Here is a 26,084-nt window from a genome sequence, read left to right as displayed (position 1 = left end):
AAATCTGTTGTGTTCACTACTGAATCCCAGTGCCTGGCACATAGGAAATACCTCATATTTGTTCAATGAATAAATGAACGAGATACTTGTTAAAAATGTCCAGTCTCCCGACTTGCCTGTGAGGTTCCATACAACTAGTTCCTATTTTTCAAACCTCATCTTCCACTTTCCCCTTGCTCACTCCCATCCAGCCACACTCTCTTAAAAACCCCAGGTTTGTTCCTGCCTCAGGGCCTTTGCACTTCTCCAGCCAGGAAGGCTTTCCCTCCAGTTCTTTCCCCATTTGGTTCTAACTCCTCCTCCAGGTCTCAGCTCAGATGTCATCTCCTCAGAGAGGCCCTCCCTGACCACCCTGCCAAAGCAGCCTCACCCTGCCTTTCTGATGCAATCCTGAGATGTTTGATTTTCTTTACAAATCACCGTCTGAATGTCCATGTGCATTTATTTAAGTTTATTGTCTCTCTCCCCAGGAGGTCAGCTCCATCGGGGTAAATCCTTGTTTGTTCACTTCCATGCCCCGGTGTCCAGGCCAGAGCCTGGCACACATTAGGTGCCGACAAACATTTGCCAAAGGAATTCACCCATAAGGATCAGCCTTTGTTACTCTATCACCATGATTTTCTGCATGAAGACCATTCCTCACCAAATCACGGGTCCCTTCCAAAAGTGTTTGGAGCAGATGTCGACATTGATTCACTGTCTTAGATGACAAAGACCTCATCCTTAGCCCAGCGTTGTGAGGGAAGCTGGGAATAGGGTAGGGGTGGGGCCTCACCCTCCAGGCTCCTTACTTCCCTTCCTCCAGGCAACCAGGAAATACGAGGCAGCGAGGTGAAGTAGACTCTTGCTGCTTTGTTATAAATATATTATGTACATCCAAAACATGACATTAAAATATTACTCCGTGTTACAGAAAAGATATTAAGGCTTTCTATTATTTACATTAAACAAGCAAGCACCGTTAAAAAAAAAAATAACCGAAACAAAAAAGCCCCACTCTTCCTTCTCTGACATACCCCCGGCCAGAGGGGACACTGTGTCCCCTTCCAAATGACAAAGACCCTTTGCAGGGGCTGTGCCCTTTGAAGACATCCTCTGATTAGACACATCAGCTCTGGCTGAAATCACATTGGCAGATGGGGGAGGGGTGGGGAAGAAGGGGGATCCAGACTTGATCAGGAAATTCCAGCCTCGTCTGGCCAGCTGCCCCCAGACCCTTGCTGCACTTTGCCATCCTTGGGTGGACAAGCTAGGCTGAAGGTGGTGACTGGGGCTGTCTATCCACCCAGGCCTTGGGGGTCAGTCTGCAGGTCCATGGCAGGGTAATGCTCCAGGGACAGTTAGGTGTGCCTGGGGGCTCCTAGACCACTGAGGGCAAAGAGGAACAGACGACTCAGTGCCCCAATACCAGCCACACTGAAGGGCTGCCCAGTGGGGCAAGGGGTGGTGGGAGTGTGGGGAGTTGGTGAACTTCTCCTCAACCCAAGGGATGGCTGGCAGGGTGGGGCTCTTTTTTTTTCTTTTTTTTTGCAGAGTCAGGTTTGGCAGACAGAGCAGTTCAGGTGGCTGGGGAGGGGTCAAGGAAAGAAAACGAAAAGGAAATGAAAAAAATCAGTGGCTCAAGTATTCTGTGTCACAAGGGGTGGGCTGGGGGTGCCCGGGCCCAGCCCAGGAGGTGTCCTCTCCACCTGGATGGGCCAGCGCAAGGAGGCTGGAATTTGGCAGATGGCTTCGGTTTGGGGGAGCTGGGTAAGGTTGGCAACGAGGTGGTGGCCCGGAGGAGTTATTTGACCTTCTGTGCCCATTTCATGTCGTCTGCCCGAGGCTTCTCGCCTGTCAGGCCCTGGATAATGTCCTCGAGGCGTCTCCAGAAGCCCATCTTCTCGAGAGGGTAGTTGAGCCAGCCTGCAGTGGAAACAGGGCAGGGGGGTGTGCGGAGGGGTTGAATGGGAGAGCAGCAGTGAGAGGACGTAGAGAGAGAGCTGGCCCTGCCTCGGGCAGGGGAGGAACAGAGTTAAGTCTGCAGGAGGCAGGGGACAAGGACTGACCGAGGAATTTTGGGACAGGGGCTTCCCACCAATGGGTTTAGAGGCTGCTCAGATATGCCTTCATCCCCTCATTCACCTTCTTATTGAGTGCTTACTATATGCCAGGCATGGAGGCAATGTTTCTTATCATTTGGCTCTAATGCTACCTCTTCCAGGAAGCCTTCCCTGACTACCGCTTAGCAGTGCTCCTGTCCTGTCACGTCACCCTTTCTTATTTCTTTACAGCTTTTATGATAACCTGTAACCAATCTCATTAATTTGTCACCTCCCTGTTTTGTGTTGGTTTTTATCCCCAACTCCCAACTAGAATGTCAGCTCCAAACAGTAGAACCTCATGTTGTTTCACTGTTGTCCCACTGCCTAGGATGATGCCTGGCATATGGTAGGTGCTCAATGAACAGTGCTCATAATCTTATTTAATCTGTATTACAGTCTACCACCTGAACCTTGAAGTACATACTATTATTAGTCCCACTTTCCACATGAGAAGACTGAGTCTTGGGGACTTCCCTGGTGGCGCAGTGGTTAGGAATCCGCCTGCCAATGCACGGGACACAGGTTCGAGCCCTGGTCTGGGAAGATGAACATGCCGTGGAGCAACTAAGCCCGTGCGCCACAACTACTGAGCCTGCACTCTAGAGCCCACGAGCCACAACTACTGAAGCCCGCGCAACTACAACCTGTGCTCCGCAACAAGAGAAGCCTGCGCACCACAACAGAGTAACCCCCCGCTTGCCCGCAACTAGAGAAAGCCCACACGAAGCAACGAAGACCCAACACGGCCAAAATTAAAATTAATTAATTAATTTAAAAAAAAAAAAAAGAAGACTGAGCCTTGGAGGAGGGTTTCCCAATTAGTATATGGCCAAACCAAGACTGATCCCAGTTCTGGTTGAGCAGTTAAATGATCTCCACAACAGCCTAAATTCTAACCCTCCAACTGCTCCTAGAAAGCATGACTTTAGGGTGTACAAAAAATGTTTTTTTGTGGCTCTCAGTTCTGCTTCCAGAAAGGCAAAAATCCCCAAGAAACAAAAACAAAACAAAACCCCCCCAAAACCAAACCAAACACCCCAACCCCTGCCCCCAAACCAGTAGCTTACTGAGTACCTACTATGTGCCAAGCACTTTGCATCTGCCACCTTACCACTCACACCCCAGCCCTGGGAGCTGGTATGCGAAGGAGGTAGCTGTAGCCCCATCTTGTGAATGAGAAAAACGATAACCAGGGAGGCTTGTGAGCCTCCGCAAGTCACATGTGGAGGAGCTGAAGGCTACGCCCAAGTTGGTCTGACTTAACAGCACGTGTGGTATACTTAACCTTAAAAAGATACCCAGCTGCCCCTGGAAAACCTGGTCGCCTCACCTCATCTCACCTCTTTGGCACTGGCCCATTAACTACCAACAGCATGTGGGCCTCCTTACTACTCCTGGGTCACCTGTTCCTGCCGCAGGGCCTCTGTGTACTTGCTTTTCCCTCTGCCTGGACTGATCTGTCCCTATTTATCTGCAGGGAACCCCCCTTTTTCCAGATTTCCGATCTCCTTTATCAACAGCTACGCCCCCTTCCCCCATGACTCTCTGCCCTTCATCCTGCTTTGTTTGCCCTCACAGCATTTCTCACACCTGGACTCTGCCATCTCTCCGACCCTTCTACCCCTCACGCCTCTCACTGAAGCCACACTAGCCGCCTTGCTGCTCCTCAAACAAACCAGGCATGTGGTTCCTGCCTCCAAGGCCCTTCACCTACTGCTCCTGCTGCCTGGAGAGCTCTTCCTCCAGATCTGCATGACTCTCTTCCTCAGTTCAAATGTCACCTTCTCAGCGAGGCCTTCCCTGACCACCCTATTTAAAGGGTGAAGCTCCCCATTTCCCTCTCCTACCCTCTGCATTATTTTCCTCCATAGCAGTTAGGACAATCAGATATAGCACTTGTTTTTTAGTGCTTGGAATGTCCCCTCTTAGAATGTGAATGCTATAAAGGTAGGGATTTTTGCCTGTTTTGTTCAGTGCTATGGCACATAGTAGGTGCTCAATAAATATCTGCTGGATGGATGGGTGGTTGGAATCACAACTCCATGAAGGGGGTATGTGTGTGTGTGTGTCTGTCTTGTTTACTGCTGTGTCCTTGGCACCTAGAAGAGTGCCTGGCACGTAGTAGATGCTCCAGAAACGTGTGTTCTGAGAGAATGTTCCTGCAGGACTGCACCACCTCCCACTGTGACCTGTGCCCCTTGATCCTAAGGATGGAGCTGCAGTCAGAGTGGGGGCAGCCCATTCCACGCTACCCTATAGCCGCACCTGTGGTGATGCAGAAGTAGGTCTCGTGGGGTGAGACGTGGTGGATGCGATGGTGTTTACGAGGCAGGATGACATGCCAGTCCTGCAGGAGGACGACCCAGCGCGGCAGCCCAAAGTACGTGTGTGACCACTTGTGGATCTGGTTGGTGAAGGTACCGAAGATGATCAGGCAGAAGACGAAGCATTCCCAGGGGTACAGCTGCTCCAGGACTTCTGCAGCGTGGGTAGAGGGGGGGGTGACCATAGGCCCCATACAGCTGTCCACAGGGTGGGGGCCCACTGCCAGCCTGGCCCAGCTCCCTTCCCAGGATAGCACCCAGGCCTCTTTCCAACCTCCCAAGTGAACTTGGGCAAGCTCAGACTCCCCTCTGGGCCTCAGTCTCCTCTTCTGCTCAGTAGGCAGAATGGAATAAGCATAGGTAATAGTTAAGAATGTGGGCTCTGGAATGAGGCAGAGCTGGGTGCAGATCCCTACTCTGACATTTCTTTTTCTTTTTCGGTCATGCCACGCAGCTTGTGGGATCTTAGTTCCCCGACCAGGGATTGAACCTGGGCCCTCGGCAGTGAAAGCGCGGAGTCCTAACCCCTGGACCACCAGGGAATTCCCCCCTGCTCTGACATTTCTTAACTGTATGAACTTGGGTCAACGACTCTACCTCTTTGAGTCTCAAGCTCCTCAACAACGAAATGAGAGTAAGTCTTTGTCCAGATTCCCTAGAAGCAGAGCCTGAGACAAGGATTCATGTGCCCATGAGTTATCTGACTGGTGGGGGTGGGGGGGGCGGGAAATCCTCTCTTCTGGAAAAATATCTGAGGGAGTGAGGAAAGCAGGACAGGGCAGGGGAAGAGTTAAGCAAAGATGGGGTGGGGGGAGTCTTGTCTCAGCCTGATCCTGGTGGGGTGGGGGTGGGGGTCTGAAATGTTAATGACTCCATAGAGTTGGTCCCACTCAGAGGCCGGGGGGCTCGCTTTTGCAGGCTTTTTTTTTGGTCACTGGCTTCAGGCTTATCCCAAGGGAAGAGGCGGGACCTGCCCTGGCAGTTCTCAGAAGGGGCAGCTGGATGCTCACAGCAGCTGGGGGACGGGTGTCCCCTTTGGGGAAGAGGAGGTGGGCGGGGCAGCACCCCCAACACCACAGACATTCATCACATCTGCCCGCAGCGGGGCTGCTCTAAAGACCAGCACCGTGTCAAACTGTTAGGACAGCATCTGGCACAGGGGAAGGACTCATCCCCCACCTGACAGACGAGGTCGCTGAGCTTCAGAGAGGTGAAGTGACTTGCTTTGGCACAAGCTTCCTCCCCCAGGTAGTAGTCACGGCAGAGGTCTGAACTCAGGACGGGGTTGGCAGGCTACACATACTCTTTCCACTAAGCCCAGACAGCAAAACCAGAAGCCCTCAGGGCCAGGGAGGTAATTCAAATGAGCAAGGCAGGCCAGGCATTGGACAGCAGGGAGTAGTGGGGACTGTGGCAAAGTGGAAAGCGTGCATCTCTGTCTAAGGGGGTGCCCCTGCAGCTCAGCTCTGGCCCAGTACAGCCAAGTGGGAACAAAGACCCAGGGTGGCCAGATCGGATTGTTCAAGAGAAGCTGGAAACACAGATCTTTATGTCAAATATCCCAATTTTACATGAGGGAAACTAAAACTTTTTCTAATACAGTGAGCGGCAAACACACACACAAGCTACAGGAGACTCATGGGAGGGGTGCGTGTGTGCCTGTCCCCAATGGCTCCCTGAAGGCCCACCAGGGGGCACTCTTACCTGGGCTCTGGGTGCGGAACTTGTAGGCCATGTTTAACAGCGGTAGCAGCGTCACCAGGCAGTTGTCCCCATTGGTCTCGATGAAGTCGTGCCGCGTAATGGCTGTCGGGTCAATGTGATGCTCCCGGAATGGCCGGATGAAAGCCTGGGTGGGGTAGGGGGGCGGGAGAGGGGATCCATCCGACCAGTCAGCCTATGGTGGTCAGCCACTCTCCCCGACTTCCTGCACACACTCCGCGCCGGCTCACCTCCTTGCCTTTGAGATGCTGTCCCACCACGTCACTGCTGCAGATCCCACCCAGCCTTCAGGGTCTGGGTCTAACAGCTTTAGTGCAAGATGGGTCGAAATGACCTGGTGGGGACCTTGGGCTGGTACTGCCCCCCTGTGGGCCTCAGTCTCCTGACCTGGGCTATGGGGGGGTTTGGAGACAATCTCCACCCTCCTTTCCTACCCTAAGACAATTGAGGAGGCCCCTCCCAGTGACAGGCAGGACCCTTTCTTTCCGACGTCCAGGCCCCTCCTTCTGGTAACAGCCTCCCCTTCTTTTAGTACCAGTTGTTCCAATGGGCTGACTCCTCCGCCCCTAGTTAAGAGTAAGCACGGGACCCTGGCCTGGCCAATCAGAGCACCCCATCCCTCTGGCCACCGTGACTGGATGAAGGATGGGTGTGTGATCCAAGCTGGGCCAATGGGAATGAGCCATGGGACTCTGGCCGAAACTATGGGAAAGGGGAGTTCTTCTACTGGGGGCACTGAGCTGGGAGGATGGAAGTCTAGGCAGCTGTGAGCCATCCTGGCCACCTTTCCCCACCTTCTCGTGTAGGGGAAAGCCTACACGAGAGTGGAGCCAGCAGAGACAGACATGGAGAGGGACTGAGTCCAAAGAATATGGTCTGTCCGTCTCACTGGACCCAGCCATGCCCTAATTTGGCTCTACTCCTAAAATTTTCATTACATAAGTCAGTACCTTTCTTTGGTTAAGTTTGTACCAGATTTTCTACCACAATCAAAAAAGTCAGACTGACTCAAGATAAAGTTCAATGGAAACAGTGAGGTGTGGCAGGGAAGGCAAAGGAGAATAAGATGTGGCGTGGTCCCCAAACTCAAGGGGTTCCGGTGAGGTGGACATGTATCAAAGCTCTCTGTCCCACGCCTGATGCTTCCAGAAAACCCCAGGGGATTCTTGTTCTAGTCTTGGAGGAGGGGCATGGGGGTCAGGCTGGAACCACAGTTCCCATCTTTCAGATAGGGAAACAGGCTCAGAGAGGAAAGGGGACTCACCCAAGGTCAGACAGCCCGACCTCCTCCTGGAGGACATGGGCTGGGCTTCGGGGCTGGGTCAACATACGCACCTTCCCCACGATGGGCAGCTCCACGGAGCCCCAGGTGTCGGCTCCCCAGTGCACCACGCCAGACAAGAAGTCAGCAATGAGAGCCCCTGCAACTGTGGACAAGAAGAACATGAGCTGGGGGGGTGGGGGGGCGGTGGACAAGAGGGAGATCCCTGCCCACTCCCCACCCCAAATCAGGAAGTCACTCACTTGCTCGCTCACTCATTCACTCATTTGTTGGGGCAGAAGGTGTCCCTTCTCTACTTGGGACACTTTGTTCCCTGTGAATGGAGTCTCAGGAATAACATTCCTGGCCTCAATCTGTCCCTTTACTTGCTCTTCCCCAGGGAGATGTGGGGCCTCATTTGCTGGGTGAGTCTGGAGAGAGTGAACCGGGCATGCTCAGATCAGCCCAACCTTTCCCTATTAGGAGCCAACTGTCCCTTTCTCTCTGACCCCCCAATCGCCCCATGTAGGGAAGCCCACTCTGCCCCAGTGCTGCTGGTAACCGGATGAAAATGTCCTTCTGGGGTTTGGTGTCGGGAAGTACCTTAGGTCCACATGGAAGCCACGTTCCCCGCAACCTAATTTTTATCAACAGTAAGTGTGATAATTTGGCCTCCAGCAGCCTTTTCCTTGTCTTCGTTCTGAATTTGTTCAGAACTGGAGTGGAGTCCCCTCAGAGACCCCCAAACCATTCGCTCACTTGAGGGTTCAGTATAATACAGAGGTTACGTGCTGTTACATCTGGACTCACATTCCAGCTGTCACTCACTAGCTGTGTGACACTGGGCATGTTACTCAACCTCTCTGTGCCCCAGTTTCCTCTAGATGGATACGAATGATGATGATTAAAAAAACCACAGCAGCTACCATTTATCGAGCACTTTCTCAGTGCCAGACACAAGTGCTTTACATGCTTGATCTTAACGAATTCTCACAATCTGTTAGAAGTTGGTACCATTTTTACTCTTACTTTATAGGGGCAGAAACTGAGGCTTGGAGAACAGAAATAACTAGACTGAGGTCGCATAGATGGCAAGTGGCAGAGCTGGGCTCTTAACCTGCCTTGGGGTCCAAATATAACACAGAAGGATGCACCACGATACTGTCCACATGCGGAAACCGAGGTGGAGTGGCCAGCAAGCTGCCCAAGGTAACACACCAGTGCCACCCCCATCACGCTCCCCTCCCTCTGTGTCTCAGCCCTACTGGCATATTCCCCTTCCCTTACACCCCCCTACATGCCTCTGGGTCTCTGCATTTGCTCTTCACTCTGCTGGAACATTCTTTCCCAAGAGGTAACACAGCTCACTCCCTCACTTCCTTCAGATCTTTGCCTCAAAGGTCCTCCGGGGACACCTGATCTAAAATCGTAACCATTCCCATCTTCCAGCATTTCCTAGCACCTATCTTCTTTTCCGAGCACCTATCACCTTGGACTTCATTTCTGTTTGTTTACTGTCCCCCCTACAAGAATATCAGCTCCACAAAGACAGGGATTTTAGTCTTGCGTTTACATTGGCTACATTCCAATTCCTCGCACATAATATGGTTCAGTAAATAAACATTTGTTGAATGAATCAATGTAAAGCATTAAGTACAGTGTGGGGCACATAGTGAGCCCTCAATACATATTATTATTGTTGTTATTCAGTCATTCAGTCTATCAAGCGACATTCTGTGAGGACGTACTGTGTGCCAAGCTCTAGAGCAAGAGGTGCATCAGACATTGAGCTCATGTCGTTGGGACAGAGATATGGGGGTGGGGGTGGGGGGAGGAAGTTGTAAACAAATACACAAAACAAATGCAGTTTTAAGCGCTGGTAAATGCAGCCCACTGGGTCACGTGACTTCAGGCAACCCCTCCTCCCCTCCCAGACTGTTTCTCGGTGTGAACTGGTTGTCCAAGGGCCAGCTGGGCCATTTAAAGGTTATTCGAATTCTGCTAGGTCCCATAGCCCCTTGGTGACAGGGGACCAGGGCCCTGAGGTACTGTGAAGGCTGAGAAAATCCCCTAGATGCCTCCCTGGAGAGCAGGACTCATGAGCGAGGGAGCAAGAGTGAGTGTGTGGGTCACTGTGGACGTGCAGCTCTGGTGTGTGGGCCCGAGTCATGGGTGGCTGTGAATGAAGGCTTTCCAGAGGCCCTGGAGCATCCACCCCACATATGCCAAACATGGGAGGGATGGCGGGGGGGCAGGGGAGATACAGCTGCATACATTGCAAGTTCCTGGTGACAAGTGGGCCGCCAGATGGAGACATACAGCACCTCCTCGCATGCAGAAGCCAAAGGACAGGGCGGGGAAGGGGGTGACACTGCATGGGTGGCTGGGCTGGGGAGAGGGGAGGGCTTGGCAGGGCTCAAAGGCCAGTGCACACAAGGCCCCGCCCAGGGCTAGGGCGTCATGCTCCTTAGTGACGGTGCTGGGAGGGTGGACCTGGGCTGGGGAAGGGGCTGGGGAATCTGGCGAAGCCTAGGGCGTTTGCACTTGCTGTTCCTCTACCTGGCACCCCACCCTCTCCCTGAAGATCCCCGAGTGGCTGGCTCCGCTTCAGCCTTCTAGCTCAGAGCAGACATCACCAACCCCCGGGCGAAGCCCTCCTCCCAGGCAGGTGCTCTCGGTCACATCTGCCTGCTTTACTTCTTTCACAGCACTTGTCACCATCTGAGGTGACAGCCTCATTTATTTTCCCCACTTCTCTGATGAGGAAAGGGGCTCAGGGAGGTTGAAGCACCACCCCTGGTCCCATGGCTTGGAAGTGGCAGCCATGGGATGGGAAGAGGTGAGTCTACCAGCCTCCAAAACCAGCATGCTTTCACGCCCTTAATCTGTACCTCAGTAGGTCCAGGGGCATTAATAGGGCTCCTACTGCAAGCTACACAGGATGCTGTGGACACACTGCCTTGCGTCTACCAGGAGGGACTAGAGGCACTGTGGCCAAGAGCTAAGGGGGAGCTAGATCAAGGGTCGGGGGCCTCATCTCTTGCTACCATATTGCTGTGTGACCCTGGGCAAGCCCTTTGCCCCCTCTGGGCCTCAGCATCTTCACTTGCACAGCGAAGGGTCAGCTAAGGTGCCTCTTGAGCCCCTGTCCCAACAGCTTGGACTAATCCTGACCCTAAATGCTGCCTTCAGGAGAACACAGCCCCCCAGCAGTCCCCCTAGTGCCTCCCCACCCCTGTTCCATGCAACCACCGATGCGCTTCCCATAATTATACTTTGGTTTGGCCAATTCTAGAACTTTATACAAATTGATTCTTATGGTATGTGCTTTTTTGGGTCTAGCTTCCTTCACTAGCATAATGCTTCTAGAGTCATCCATGTGGTTGTGTGTATCAGGAGTTCATCCTTTTTATTGCTGAGTAGTATTCCACCATCTGGATGTACCACAGTACATTTATCCGTTTTGCTCTTGGACGACTAGATTGTTTCCAGGTTGGGGCTGGTATGACTCAGGCTCCTGTGAACATGCATTCACAAGCCTGTGTGAAGATCTATGCCCTCATCTTCTTAGGGTAAAGACGTCAGCTATCTATCTATCTATCCATCCATCCATCCATTTATTTATTTTTACTGGACATTTATTGAGCATTTATAGTTACCAGGCTCTGTGCCAGAACCTTAAACGTTTTATCTCTCTTAATCCCTAAACCGTACCAAGGCCAGTCCTAAGCTGGTTATACATCTTATCTCCTTAATCGTCCTAAGCATTTAATCCTTACACATGATAACAATGATAATAAAAACAATATTAGAAAAACGTTTTGTGATCACCGTTAACATTGGGGTGCTTCCTGTGTGCTGGGTGCTTTGTCAAAGGTGTGAAAAAGTGCATCATCAGGTGTATTAACTCCCCACAGATTAAATATGGGCTGTACACAGTGACTTCTCTCCAAGGGGAATACAGTACAGAAGCGGGGTGGGGGTGGGGGGGGAAGAGAGTAACTTTACAGTGGAGAAACCTGACAAATACCACTTGGGCCAGGTGGTCAAGGTCAACATCATGGGGATAAGTCATGCTGACGGTACATACCCTTGCTACGAGGTGATGAAAATGGCACTTGACCTCTGAGTGCTTCCTCCCCAAGACACATAACCCACTAAGAAAAACACCAGACGAGTTCCAGCAGATGGGCATCCTACGAGCACTCCTCCAAACTGTTCAGATCACTGAAAACAGGGAAAACCTGAGAAACTCTCACAGCTAAGGAGCCTCAAGGGACGTGACAACTAAACGTGATGTGGAATCCTGCATGGGATCCTGGAACAGAAAAAGGACATTAGCTAAAAACTAAGGACATCTGAATAAACTATGGACTTTAGTTCATAATAATGTATCCATATTGGTGTATTAATTGTAACAAACGTATGATAGTAAGATAAGATGTTAATAATAAGGGAAATTGGGGGCAGGGCATATATGGGAACTCGATGTACTATCTGCTCATCTTCCGTAAATCTAAAGCTGTCCTAAAAAATAAAGTCCATTTAAAAAAACGTGTATTGGGACTTCCCCGGTGGTCCAGTGGTTAAGACTGCGTGCCCCCGCTGCAGGGGGCACGTGTTCGATCCCTGGTCGGGGAACTAGGATCCCGCGTGCCACTAGATGTGGCAAAAAAAAAAAAAAGTGTATTATCTCACATCACGTCCATTGTGATAGGCCCCACCACACCCCACGTGCCAGAGGAGGAAAGGAGACCTGAAGGGTGAGGGCTGCCCCGAGGTGGTCAGGGGTGCTGGCGAGTGGCCAGAGACCAAGGCGAGGGCCATTCATGACGATGCTGAGCCTTCACGTCCACGTCTGGGAAATGGGGACATTAATGGTACTTACTTAACTACAGTCAGTTAATAACAGTGGGCTAATCCTTGGGACATAGCAGGTGCTCCCCGAATGTAGCTACAGTTAGTAGTTAAATATTATTCCTCTCTCTGAGCCTCAAGCCCCTGGCCTTGTCAGGCTGCTGAGCAGGGAGGGATGTGGGCTTTAGGCAGACGTCAGGAATTTTTTTTGGAGGGACAGAGCCCACCCCCCCCCCCACCAAGGGAGGAAACGGCTCTGTGATCTATGGGCGGTGGCTGTTTCTAGAGGAGCAACTCCAGGCCTTCAGGCCTGCTGCCCAAGTCCTCTTTAATGGGGCTAGAGGTGGCGGAGGCGGGCACACAGAAGCTTCTTTGTCCCAATGCTGGTGTCAGCGCCTGGTGGCTGGCTCACTCTGGGGGCAGCTTGGGCCTAGTTACCACCCTGCCTGCAGGACACTGGGACAGCATAGGAGATGATGATTCACTCCAGGCTACCCTGACTCACCAGGTGACCTTGAGACAGTCCCTGGGCCCCTTGGGGCCTCCATCTCCCCACAGGTCACCTGGCTGGGACTTCTTCGTGTCCTGCCCACCTCAAGGCCTGGTGTGGAGGCAGAGGGGCTGAGACAGAGGCAGACACTGCTGAAGACTGGTCCCTACAGTCCTGGGGCCAAAGCCTGTCTTTACCACCTTTCAGCTCGGATCCCATGGAGACTTCGCACCTGACCTACAAGGCTGGCCGTGTCCTGGGGCCCTGCGAGTGCTGACCTTTGCATTCACTGTGCCCCCTGCCTGGAACCCCTGCCCCCCCCCACCCATTTGTCTGCCAGAAACTCCCACTCACTCCTTCAGGCACTGGCTCAGAGCCCTCACACTTTCCCTCCAGTTTCCCCAAGCGCGGCAAATAGCTCGGGGCTCCCGGGGCCACTCATTTATTACTTATTCACACTGTCCTTGTCAAGGTCACTAATGACCTCCATGGGGCCAAATCCGGTGGTCCCCTCGCTGCCCCATCTTGCTGCTCTGCTCAGCTGGCTGCTCCCAGTTGATCCCCGAGTCTTCTGGAAACACATTCTCCTCTCAGCCTGTGCAAGCCTGCCCAGTTCCCCTTTCTCCCCCTTGGCTGGCTCTTCCTCCTCTCCCCGTCCCAAGCACGGGAGGCCTCGGGGGCCTCTCGTGTGCTCGCACACAGTCCCTCCGCCCCACCCCGGGGCCCTCTGCCAGCATCTGGGCTTCAAACACCATCTCTACTCTCAGGACACCCAGATTTCCGGATTTCCAATTTCCTGCTCAACACCTTCCCTTGGCCCTCAGGCAGGTATCCCAAGCATCTCCCCTCACGCGGGTCCTCTAACCTCCTCCCGGTCCCTTCTTCCATAGTTCAGGCCACTGACCCCTCCCCCCTCCCCTCCACAGCCAACCTGACAGCACATTCTGGTGCCCATCTTTCACAGCTCACCCAGAATCTGACGACTTTTCACCACCTCCACTGCCCTACAGGGTTCCGGGCCACCACCTTCACCTCCTCTCTGGCCCTCCCTGCCCCCATCCATCCTCCCTGCAGCATGAGATGATGTCAGCTCCCTGTGGGAAAATCGCCAGTGGCTTCTCACGGCCTGTAGAATAAAACCCCCAATCCAGACCATGGCCTTCAAGGCCCTACACGACCTGCCCCCACTGCCCCCAGCTGTCCCTCAGCTGCCACCAACTACTTTTCCTTTGGTCAGTTTTCTCAGGCCACACGGGCCTCCTCTCTATCCTCCAAATGCTCAGGGCTCACCCCAGCCTCAAGGCCTTTGCAGCACTTGCTGTTCCCTCTGCCTGGGACACTCCAGGGACAACTGTTTGCCTCCCCTCCCTCACCTCCTTCAGGTCTCTGTGCAAATGTCACTTTTCCAGAGAGCTTTCCCTGACCTCTTACCTCTCCTCTTCGCCGCCAGCTCCCCTATCTTGACTCTGCTACCCAGGATTGCGTCATCTGTCTGTATTTATTAACTGGGCACCTTTTCAGGGCTTCTGGTTCCCTTGGTTTCTGGGGCCTGCCAGGGGCACCAGAACCTCTTGGGAGACAGCAGCAGGTGGGCTGTGTAGGCTGGCACGGTGCCCTTACTTCCGGCATGTCAACACACAAATCAGGGCAGCTACTTAAATCCATTAGGAACTGTGCAAACACTACTATCAGGGGATTGTCTGCCCTTATCAGCCCAGAGGTAAAGGTGCTGGGTGGAAGGTCTGCTATCACAGGCAGGAGCGAAGTCTCTTGGGTCTGGTCCCAACCGACCAGGGAGGCAGCGACCTGCCTGGGATGCCCACCCTCCCGGTTCACACAACATACACCTGGGGCTCTGGTGCTACTGATCCTCTGCCCAGACTGGGCCCACTGCCTAGAACACCCTTTCCTCCTAGTGCCAACTGGAGGCTGCGTAGTCCCCGGCCAGGTCTGGATATGAAATCCCAGACTCTGCTGCTGCCCGGGTTAGGGTCGATGGGCAAGTCACCTGGCCTCTCAGAGCACAGGGATCAGACCCTCCTCACTCAGTTGCCACCAAGAGTTAAAAGAGCCCAGCGTGGGTCTTGCACACGGTAGGCTTGGGAAATATCCACTGTTAAACTGACCGTTGAGGCAGAAGGTCTGAGCCCTGGGGAGTGAATGTTGGGCGGTGTCCCCTCCTCACCTCTACTCGGTTGCTGCCCTCTCAGCAGTTATGCACACCTGCATTTTGCCCTCACAAAGGCCCTAGGAGGCAGGGGCTGTGAGCAGTCTCACTTTCCAGATGTGGAAGACAAGGCTCAGAGGTGCACTGACACTTGCCCAAGGCCACACAGCCAGGAGGTGGCAGAGCTGGGACTTGAACCCAGGACAGTAGGGGCCTGCTCGTGACTACCCCCAGATGGGGCGTCGGGGCTCACACTGTCTACATCCCTGCCCTTGAATGTGCTGCTCCAAGGCAGAGAGGCTGGAGGTGCAGGTCCTTCTCACCCCTGGGCAGAGGGGACATGTCTGGCTCCTGTGGGCGGGGCCCAGGCTCCCTGGCACTAGATGGCTTAACCTCCTTCCCCTTCAGCTGGTCCGCCCCCAGCACATGCTTATCCCCACCCCAGACCCAGATGGCTCAATTAGCTGGCCTGGGCGCTACTGGCTTAGGCGACCAGAATGCTTTTAATGCGACTGTGGAAGCTGAACACTTGGGGCTGGCTAGGCGGACCAAGGGCACAGCCGCTGCCCCGTCAGCCTGGGAGCCCAGGGTGGGGGAAGGGATGAACACCTGAATTAGAGGGAAGAGGGGAGGGGCGGTGTGCGGAGAGGAAGGAACTGAGTCACTCCAGGACCTGGGAGTGGAGACAGTGAATTAAGAACTATGTCGTACTCTCTGTTTTGAGGTGTGACTCTGGCCGGTCCCTTCTCTGAGGTTCGGTCTCCTCGTCTGGAAAATGATGACAACTGCAGCCTCCACACCCACCCCCAGTCTGTGGATGGGTGAGGACTGACCGATGGAAAACACTCAACAGGTACTAATACACTGCAGCTCATTCATTCACTAATTCAATAAATATTTACCGAGCACCTACTGTGTGAGGCTTTGTGCTTGGGGCTGGGGACACAGCAGCAGACAAAAATCCCTACTCTCAGGGAGCTGATATTTGAGTGGGGGAGACAGGTAATAAACAAAGAAACAGACTGTATAACAGAGTGGGGTGAGGGATGGTGTATGGCAGGGCTGCTATTGTTGAAGGAGAGCCTCCACGAGGAGGTGACCTAGACGAGGCAGGGAACCACGCAGGTACCTGCTGGAAGAGAGTTCCAGGCACAGGAACAGCATGTGCAAAGGCCCTGAGCTGGGGTGTGCCTGACAGCACCTGGTGGAGGCACAGCGAGAGGCCACTGTGGCGGCAGCAGGGTGAGCCAGAGGAGAGGAAGGAAATGATGTGAGGCGGGGCTGGGGCCAGGCCGTGCTGAGGAGTTGGTGTTTTATTCTAAGTATACCGGGGACAACAGGCCAGTGGCGTGACCTCACGGAGGATCCAATTGGATTCTCCCAGCTGCCTGTGGAGAATGGACAGTGCGGGGCAGAGGTGGAGGCGGGGAGACCAGGGAGGAGGCTTCCACCATAGTCCAGGCTGGAGGGTGGTGCTGGACCAGGGAGCGGATGTAGAGGTGGACAGTAATGGATGCTGGATGCATCTCGAAAGGACAGCCAAGAGCATTTGCTGATGCTCTGGAGTGGAATGTGAGAGAAAGGAACTGAGGATGACACCCAGGTTTTTGGCCCAAGTGACAGGAAGGATACAGGTGCCGCCGACTGAGATGGGAGCCAGGGTTCCCACAACCTGTACCCCATTCGTGTGCATACAAGCGCGCGCACACCCCCCCCCCACACACGTGTAAGTCGCCATCAGAGTGGCGCAGACACTAGGTAGGTCCCTGGCCCCTGGGGAAACCGAGGCAGGCAGCAGGGCTGCGGGCACTCACCGACTCCCAGCATTACAAGAGGTGTGTGCTCCCAGTGAGCCAGCAGCAGGAGGTGGACCGTGTTGTGGGCGATGAGGCTGAAGCACAGCACCACACAGCACCACTCCTGGAAGCGCTTGCCTGCAGGGAGAGGAGGCGAGAGGTGAGTGCAGGGCGGGTGGCAAAGGCCCAGGGAGCAAGGATCAAAGCCAGGCAGAGCTGGGCCCATGGGGGCTCTTCGACTGTGTTCTGAGAGTCTGCAGTGCTGACTACAGGCTGAACGCAGGGATTGCCTGCCCATTTCACAGATGATGTCACCGAGGCCTGGAGAAGGGACGGGGCCTGCTGAAGGTCAGACACTCAGGGCCGGGTGTGTTAAACCAAGCCCTTCTGAGCGCAGGCCCCCTGTGCACAGGTCTGATGCCCATGAAGCTGGCCTTGCACATGCTGATTCTTTGGCAGACAGGACCAGAATACTGGTCTCTTGGGCCCCTTTGGGCTCTCTCTGGAGACATGTGAAGGAATTTTAATGAGCTTCTTTTTTTAACTGTCATCATCCCATCACCTGTCCCCTTTTGTAGGTAATTATTTGGAGGCAGAGGCTACAAACAGCTTTTTTTTTTTTTTTGTGGTATGCGGGCCTCTCACTGTTGTGGCCTCTCCCGTTGCGGAGCACAGGCTCCGGACGCGCAGGCTCAGCGGCCGTGGCTCACGGGCCCAGCCGCTCCGCGGTATGTGGGATCTTCCCGAACCGGGGCACAAACCCGTGTCCCCTGCATCGGCAGGCGGACTCTCAACCACTGCGCCACCAGGGAAGCCCACAAACAGCTTTTAATCATGGAGGCTCAGACCCCGCCCAACCTCCATCAAGCAGGGCTCCAGGCAATGAGTCAGGAATTCAGGAGAAATAAGGCCTTGGTTATCCCCTCTAGGGCTCCAGCCACGGGGAGAAGAGGCAGTGCCGATGAAGGGTCTCAAACTCCAGGGGCCAGGCAGGTGATTTGAAGGAGTGAGGTGGGCTGGGTGGGGACAGTGGAACACCACAGCACATGTGCCCTTTCTAAAGCAGTAGCCACTAACTGGCTGACTATTGCCAAGGGGGAGTGTGGGCCCAGGGAGGCCAGACCTTCTAATTCTCAAGAGAAGCCAGCAATCAGGATGTGGGTGTGAAATCGTCTCTTTAAATCTTGGCACCTGTTTTAATAGCATGTGAGCTCAGACAAGCTGATTCACTCACTGCAGCTTTGTTGCAGGTATAGAAATTTTGAAAATAACCTTTGTGTCCATTGCCGGGGGACTCAGACAAATTAATTTGCTTTATGGCATCTCTGTAGCTAGGAAAAAAGCCTGGGTGACTGTTAATGTGTGGCTATGGAGGGACATCCAGGACAAACTGGCAAGTGCAAACAGCAAAGTGCTAAACAGCCATTTATGTGAAAAAAGGGAAAAAAACCTATACGGTCGAGACTTTTTCACGTACTCCCTTTTGAACTTAAAATTTGTGAATGCAGGACTTCCCTGGTGGCGCGGTGGTTAAGAATCTGCCTGCCAATGCAGGGGACACAGGTTCGATGCCTGGTGCAGGAAGATCCCACATGCCACGGAGCAACTAAGCCCGTGAGCCATAACTGCTGAGCCCGTGTGCCACGACTACTAAAGCCTGCGTGCCTAGAGCCCGTGCTCTGCAGCAAGAGAATCCACTACAATGAGAAGCCCACGCACCACGATGAAGAGCAGCCCTCGCTTGCCGTAACTAGAGAAAGCCCGCGTGCAGCAAGGAAGACTCAACATAGCCAAAAATAAATAAATAAATAAGTAAATAAAAGACTATTAAAGCAAAAGGAAATAAAAAGACCACGTGGGTGATACCACGTGTGACAGGGCCCCTGGGAATACTGTTTTCTCAGGCAGCTGGTCCCAAGGACAAATCTGCTCTTACATATCTCTACCTGGAACCTCCACCTCCAGGAAGCCATCCATGATGCCTCCTTTAACCCATAGGCTCTCCCAACATGGGACCCATATCATGAGGGACTGTCACTGCCTGTCTAACATCTGTCTTCCCCTCCCTAAATGTAAACTCAGGAGGCCTAGGGCCATGCCTGGCTTGCTCACCAGGGTCCTGGCACACAGTTGTTGCTTAATAAATGCTTGTGGAATGAACAAATTCCCAACCACGACCCTAGAGAAAGACTGCCAGGCTTTGTCTCTGGGCACCCCTCACTGAAGCACTGTGAGAAGGAAGTATGAGGCGTCCCACTGTTCCTGACAGGAAACAGGCTCAGAGAGAGAAAGGGCCTTGTCCGGGCTGTAGAGCAGCAGACTGCGCCCTGAGCCAGAATCCGAACAGCGGCCCTGTGAGAAGACCAAGGCTCAGAGAGGGAAAGGACATGCCCAGGGTCACATCCCTCAGCCCCTCTCATACAGATGAGGACCCCGAGGCCCAGAAAGGGCTAGGATCCCAACAGCATCACACAGCAGCAGATGCAGAAGCCCCTTGCTGCTTACTTCGCAGTCAGGGGCTGTTTCCCTTGGGCCACGGGGCTATGCTACCCCAGGGGCCCCCACCTGGGGTCACCATGACCAGGCCCAGAAGGGCCTTCCCTTTTGCAGCTCCTGTTTGTGGCCAGGACCTGGGGCTCAGAAGCAGGAAGCCAGGAGGGGTGGTGGTAAGGGACAGGTGATTCTTCAGTACTGATCTGCTGCCACCCAGCCTGTAGGGACAGCAACAACAACAATGGCTAACACCCACTGAGGCCTATTATGGGCTGGGGTACAGGGTGCAGCCCGCATCAGAGATGCTGCAGACCCACTCCCTCTGTCATATTTTGCTCTTAGTTTTGGAAAAATCAGCTACACTTAAAAAAAAAAAAAAATCACACAAAACTACCTCCTTTGAGAACATAGGGCTCTGGCCAGCCCAAGCCTGCCTCCATCAGATGGAGCAAGAGCTCCTTGTTGACCCCAGTCCTCTCCCCTCCCTGCAGCCTCATACTGGGTGGCTTCCCTTGGTGGCGGTCCTGGCCAAGTCCCTGCAGTCACCTGAGGTTTCAAGCCCAAGGCATAGTCTCTCAGTCTCTCATTCAAGTCTCAGTCCCTCCAGGGAGCTACTGTGTGATCCCAATTTCCTAGATGAGGAAACTGAGGCTCTGTGGGTAAAAATGAAAACTGGGTTTGGATCCTGAGCTCGTTAGCCTGGATGTTCGGGGCTGTCCTGATTCCAAAGATAGCCCAGCTCTCTCCCCTTGCCACAAAGAATGTCCCAAAATCTGAATATTTTCCCATCTAAACTCTCTCTCTGGCCTCGGTATCCTTCTGCAGAACAAGTGCCTCAACTATGACCCATAAAAACTACATCTATTATAACAAGCGGCCTTCACGGAGCACCTGTTACATACCAGGGCCAGTGTCAGGGACGATCCCAACAAGCCCTTGCCTGCCACACGCCATGGGCTGGGGGCTATTTGCCCCATCCTTCAGAAGGAGAAAGTAGGCCCGGAGAGATGAAGTGTGCTGTCCAAAGTCCCTCGAGAATCACCAGAGTCACAGCATGGACAGTCTGCTTGGCAGGGACTGCGTGGTCAGGTGGTCTAAATGGTGTCGCTTCACAGATGTGCAGACTGAGGCCCAGGGAGGGGAAGGACTTTCCTCAGGACAGAAGGGCTCAGGCCACCTCTGGCAGAGTGCTGAGCCTTGTTTCCCTGAGCCAGCCCCTGGCCTGGCCAGGGTCCACGATCTGGGCTGAGTGACAGTAGTGACTGCCTGTTGGCCTGGGGAGGGGGCCAGGCTTGTGTGTGGAGGGCTGGGAGGGCTGGGAGGGGCAGGGCAGGCCATCTCTGCTTGCCTGGGGACAGGCCACAGCCAAAGGCTTGGTATCAGGCCCGACTCTTCTGGTTTCAGTCAGACGAGCCCTGGAACCTGCACTTCTGATGGTCCTTGGCCACCACTAGGAGACACTCGGCCTCAGGGAGGTGGGAGGACAGGAGGTAGAGAGACCAGAGAGACACAGAGGAAGAGAGAGAGAGATGGGAGAGAACAGGAATCAGAGACACAGAAAGATGAGAAACAGCTGGGTGGTGGTGGTGGGAGGAGTTGGGCGATTGGGATTGACATATATACACTAATATGTATAAAATAGATCACTAAAAAGAACCTGCTGTATAAAAAATAAAGAAAGAAAATAAAAATTAAAAAAAAAATTGATGAGAAACAGACAGAAGAGGAAGACAGAGACAGGGAGTGATTATAAGGTGACAAAGAGAACATGAGTATGGCCAGAGAGAAGGAGAGACAAAGAAATGGAAAATGAACAAGACTTACTGAGGGAGACAGAGGGAAAGCTGGGCCAGGAGCATGACAGGGACCAGGCCCGGCCAGGGAAGGGGCCTCAGGGAGGCCTGTCTTGGGGGACAGAATCCAGGCTCAGCTCTGGGACTACAGGCCAGGACCCCCACCCAGCACTCCTGACACCCTCCACCTTCCCCCCACCACACGCTAAGAGTCCCTGTGTCCCACAGGGCAGGGGCATCCGTAGTTAGCCAGGGTGGGTGAACAGGGGCTCTGGTGACCCCCCAAGATCCACCCCTGGAGCCTAGGTACCTGAGAAGTGGGACCCACATAGCCAGAGGTCAGTTGGCGCCTGCCGGGAAGCTGGACACCTGCGTTGCCTCCAGGCTTGCCCATGAGACTGGGGTAGACCTGCCAAGTCCACCCACCCTTCACAAACGTCGGCACCTGGCAGAGGGTGGGGTGGTGCTGCAAACCCCTAACCTGGACCCTCTGTGGCTCCCTGGACCTGGGGGAGTGCTTGGGTCAGACACTCCTTGGCCAGACACTCAGGGTCCATGGGATCAGGCTGAGGCTGCCCTGACCAGACAACTCACAGCTCTCGGCCGACGCTAGGCCCACTGTCTCTGCCGCCAGCCCTGCACGCGTGCTGCTCTGCTGACCTGGAACACTGGTGCCCCTCCTGCACACACACTTGGGCTGGCTCACTTCCACAGCAAAGATTCGGAACACAGAACCTAGAACGCCCCGACCAGTGTTCTCATTCTGGTCCTGCTAACTGTCTGTGTGACTGTGGGCAGGTCACCACTCTTTGCTAAGCCCCAGGGAAAGTCTTAAAGATGGACAGGGTGCAGGCACTTCAGGCAAGCCAAACAGATGCTGCCCCTGGCCTTGCTCACCTTCCCCTCTGGTGGGGGCAGACACAAGCCTAATCCCAGGCACGACAAACGTTAGGAAGAACACATGTCGGGGGTGGGCTACGAGGAGGCTACGGGGGTCTCGGTTTCCTCCCCTGTAAAATGGAGTTAATACCAGGATGCCCCTGAGACAACTATAGTGAGGATGAAATGAGAGCACATAAGGGAAGTGCCCAGCACATAGTCAGTGCTCAATAAATGTCAACTCTGTTAACTGCCGTATTATTGCTGCCAGTTGTCATGGTGCCAACCCATCACTGGCCCAGGAATCTCAAAAATTCAGTCCTGGAACCCAGAAACTTTCCCTACTCTCCCCCAGCTCACTCTGTTCCAGCCCACAGGCCTCTTTGGTGTCCTGCAAATACTTCAGGCTTGCTCCCACCGTAGGGCCTTTGCACTTGCTGTGTCCCTGGTCTGGACCAATCCTTCCTCAAATATCTTCAGGAGTCCCTCCCTTCTGGTCTCTGTTCAATTGTCACCTGCTCAGTGAGGCCTTAACTGCCCCCTCTCTAAAATGTCACTGTCCCCAACATTTCACTTCTCCCTTTTCTGCTGTATGTCTGTTCCACAGCACTTGCCACCACTGGGCAAGTAAGATATTTCCCTTATTTACTGGGTTTACTAAAAAGGCCAGCTCCATTTTTCCTGTTTTGTTCACCGCTTTGCCCCCAAAGCCTAGAACAGGGCATGGGACGAGGGTGTTCAATATGTATTCAGCCTGGCCCCTTATTTTATAGGTCAGGCCCAGAGACTGAGGTTCTTCCTCAAGGCCAAGGGACACAGACGGGCAGAAGGAGGTCTATGGAATTTGGAGAAACTAGTCTCTTCCTCCTTCACTCCCCCTTTCCAGGCACTCCCCCTGCCCTGCCCCACCTCTAGGGTAAGAGGAGATAAGGCCTCTGATTGCAGGCTTGGGGCACCAGGAGACTGTCTGCAGCCTTAAATCCCTGCAGTGGCTGCTCTTCAGAAAGTGAGGGGCACTTGGGGATACCAGAATTGGGCAAAGATGCAATCATGGTGGAATGAGAAGATGGCAGTCCATTGAGGAAGCTCAGAATGCCCAGGTATGATCTGGTTGAAGGTGGGTAGGGTTCACTTGAGTGGGCATAGCTGGACACCAAAGGAGGCAGGCTTTGAATCCTTACCCTTGATTCCCAGGTGGTGAGTCTGAGAAGCAGAGAGGTGAGAGAGCTTACCCCAAGACTCACAGGGAGGGTCAGACTATTGGATTAATAATAGGGATTGCCTACTGTATGACAGGCACTGCACCAAGGTAGACGATCTCATTTCCTCCTCCCAGTGACACTAAGGAACTGATAAACTTTATCTTGTATCCATTTTAGAGGTGAGGAAACTGAGGCTCAGAAAGGGAAAGTGCCTTGGCCCAGGTTACACAGCTAAGAAGAAGAGTCAGGATGCCAAGTCCAGCCTGCCCCAGGGAGCACAGGAGGTTTTAAGTCCACAAGCTGGGTGTTGGGGGAACAGGCTGAAGAAACCATGGTATCCTGGGCCAGGTGCCCAAGTCAAGTATGAAAAAAGTCACACCCAGAACATGGCATTGCAAGTCCAGAAAGGCCTCTGGTGATCTAGGACTCAACAAGAAAGCAAATGGCCCAAGGTCACACAGATAGTTATGGCAGAGATGGTATGCAAACCCAGGCCAGTTAGGGAAAAAAGCCAAAGGTGGTAGCGGACCCATGCCCACCCCAGGCAAAGGCTGTGCATGGTGGTTGCCCTCTAGCAAAAGGAAAGATGTCAGAATGTTTGACAAACAAAGCTTGATGTGATGGCAACACCCAGGCAGAGGGGCCTCCCAGTCACTCGACTCTGGAGTTCTCAAAGGCACTTCCCTTAACCCCTGGGGACACTCTGCCCTGCTGGGGTCTGGCAATGAGATTCTTGAGGCTCAAGTGGAAGTCAGAGAAGGGGGTGGAGGCTGGTGCCTGCTGGAAAAGAAATGGTAGGCCCAGCAGGAAGAAACCAGAGACCTTGTCCTGGGGCAGAACCAGAGCAAGGGTCTCTGAGTTGTGGTCCAGTCTGGGGACCCCCAAGTCCCAATGGAGGGGGCTCATATATCTACATGGGGGAAGGAAATGGCTGGAATTGGGGCTTGTATATGAGAGGAGCTTAAACTGGAAGATTTGCAGTGCCCTCACCACCGGGGATTCCAAAATATAGGATGAGAGTTAATGCAGTGGGGGAATGGTGGTCTGTAGACTGAAACTATAAATCTAAGATGGGGCTTTGGAGGAAGTGCCTCTGGGGCACTCTAGCTGGGGGCCCCTGAGTTGGGGTTCCCAGAGCAGGGGGCCTGACATGCCCAGATCTGAGGTCACTACCTCTGGGTCCTGGCTGGGGTGCAGATGGGGCCCTAGAGTGCGAATTTTGGATCTGGGGAACCCGGGATAGGGTGTGACTTTTAGGGGTCAGTGCATGTGGCTGAGGGGCTGCCTTCGGCTTGGACAGGGTCCTGGGGTGGGGGGGTCCCTAAGGCTAGGGGCGCTCTTTGCAGCCGCAGGTACCCTGAGCTAGGATCCGGACCTGGCTGTGTGATGTGAGCTGTCCAGAAAGCCCCGGGGCTGGGATTCTGCCTTGGGCTTGGAAGGGGCGCTGGGGTGGGGTCCCCGGACTTAGGGGAGCTATTTGCAAGTTAAAAGCCGCAGATGGAGTTCTGCATCGGGCCCGGAGGCTGGGACTCCGATATTGGCGACCCGGCGTTGCTGTCCGCAGCCCAGGCTGATGACTGCAGGCCCGGAGGGGAACCCGGAGGTCCTACCTGGTGAGTAGAGCGCGGCCAGCTCGCGGGCCCCGGCATGCTGCGCGCCCCAGCGCCGGCTATACGCCGCCTCGTCCTCGTCGACCTCCGGCTGCTGGCCCAGCCCGTCTTCGGTGCCCGCCATAGCCACTCGCCCGGCCAGCCCGGTGCGCTCTGCTGGCGGCGGCGGCGGCGGCGGCGGCGGCGGCTGTGGCGGCGGCGGCGGCGGCGGCGGCGGCTGTGGCGGCGGCGGCGGCTGTGGGGCCGCGGAATCGCGGCGATATCACGCCGCCCAATGACCGCCCAGTCCAGGCGCGGTTGCGGCGGCGGCGGGGGCCTCGCCCGGCCGCGCGTCACACCCAATCGGGGCCCGCGCCGGGGCCACGTCAGCCAATCAGCGACTTCCGAGCCGCAACCAACCGCGGCGCGCGGGGGTCAGGTCCGCAGCTGGCGCAGCTGGGTGCGGAAGTTGTGGGGTGGCGACGCCTCAGTGCCAGTCACGCTCTGCCTCCGCCTTCGCCTCCGGCCTGGTCGTCAGCCGCACGGAAACTCGGGCAGCGTCGTCGCCCACCTCGGGCTCGGTTTACTCACCGGTGCAAAGGGCCGAGGTCTTGCGCCGGCGGACCCAGAAGCGGGCGTCTCTTCAGCACGCACAGCCAAGCGCCTATTGTGTGCAAGGAACTCGAGTGGAGGGCGCCTGGGCGGGGCGGGGGAGCCAGGGCTTGGTGGGCACTTTGAACAATGTCCCTGGCGGGGGCCGATTCACACTGGACCGACTTCTGAGCCCTACCGCGTGCAGAGGTTACGAGGACCGAGCGTACCCCTACTGTGTGACAGCTCGTGCTGTGTGCCCGGGAGCGCCTGTTCTCTTGAGGGAGAGGACAGTAGACTGATGAGAGTCACTGTAAGATTTGGTGAGCGCTTAATATGTTAGGCGCCCTGCCAAGCTAGACCGCAGCATATTTTTACTCATGATAACGAGTGGTGTTGCCTCCTCAGAGGCCCCCCCTCTCACCACGTCGCTGAGAGGTGCCCACTCCTCCAGTCACTGCGACATCACCCCGTCTTCTCAGTGCTTGTCGTAGGCAGTGAACTTACTGTTCGTGTCTCCGCCACCGGAAAGCAAGCTCCTGAGGGCTGGGACTTGCTTGCTTCACAGCTGAACCTCCATGTCTGGATCAGCGTAGGGCTCGGTAAATGCCTGATGAATGAATTAAGTCTCAGCCAAATGACTTTACTTCCTCAGCAGGTAAATGACCGGTCAAGCTGACTACAAAGTACACAGTAACTGCTCACATAAATTCCGTCTGGTGTCACCAAATGGGAGCTGTTTAGAGGCCGTGGAAGGACCCAAGAGGTGCCCAGGGGGAGCAGGGTGGGGAGGTGAGAACCCTTCTAGAATGTCTTTCGGAGGCCCCACCCTTGTT

General features: G+C 54.4%; 1 protein-coding gene across 2 annotated transcripts; it reads right to left on the bottom strand.

The window, feature by feature from the left end:
- Positions 1 to 850: 850 nt before the first annotated feature.
- PEDS1 (plasmanylethanolamine desaturase 1) lies at positions 851 to 24,895 on the bottom strand. Of its 2 annotated transcripts, XM_004282895.3 has the most exons (6): positions 24,679 to 24,895; positions 16,720 to 16,839; positions 7,466 to 7,557; positions 6,113 to 6,257; positions 4,350 to 4,562; positions 851 to 1,905 (listed from the first exon to the last, which is right to left on the bottom strand). In XM_004282895.3, exons 1-6 carry the CDS (start codon positions 24,800 to 24,802, stop codon positions 1,784 to 1,786), a joined length of 816 nt encoding a protein of 271 aa, XP_004282943.1. In that variant the 5' UTR covers positions 24,803 to 24,895; the 3' UTR covers positions 851 to 1,783. The 2 variants fall into 2 exon arrangements, with proteins under 2 accessions (XP_004282943.1, XP_033267080.1); XM_033411189.2 differs by lacking the exon at positions 16,720 to 16,839.
- Positions 24,896 to 26,084: the final 1,189 nt, after the last annotated feature.

This window comes from Orcinus orca, chromosome 16 (assembly GCF_937001465.1).
Source record: "Orcinus orca chromosome 16, mOrcOrc1.1, whole genome shotgun sequence".
In the NCBI taxonomy this organism is placed as follows: Eukaryota; Metazoa; Chordata; class Mammalia; order Artiodactyla; family Delphinidae; genus Orcinus; species Orcinus orca.
Note: the sequence above shows the minus strand (reverse complement) of the source record. Positions and strands in the feature narration are given on the sequence as shown.

What these genes read in the sequence shown, in the direction of transcription:
- PEDS1 (XM_004282895.3), bottom strand. Translation starts at nt 24,802, where the DNA reads ATGGCGGGCACCGAAGACGGGCTGGGCCAGCAGCCGGAGGTCGACGAG. An exon ending in TCTTGTAATGCTGGGAGTCG is followed by an intron (nt 7,558 to 16,719) that starts GTGAGTGCCCGC and finishes TCTTGTCCACAG; the next exon opens with TTGCAGGGGCTCTCATTGCT. An exon ending in AGCTGCCCATCGTGGGGAAG is followed by an intron (nt 6,258 to 7,465) that starts GTGCGTATGTTG and finishes TACCCCACCCAG; the next exon opens with GCTTTCATCCGGCCATTCCG.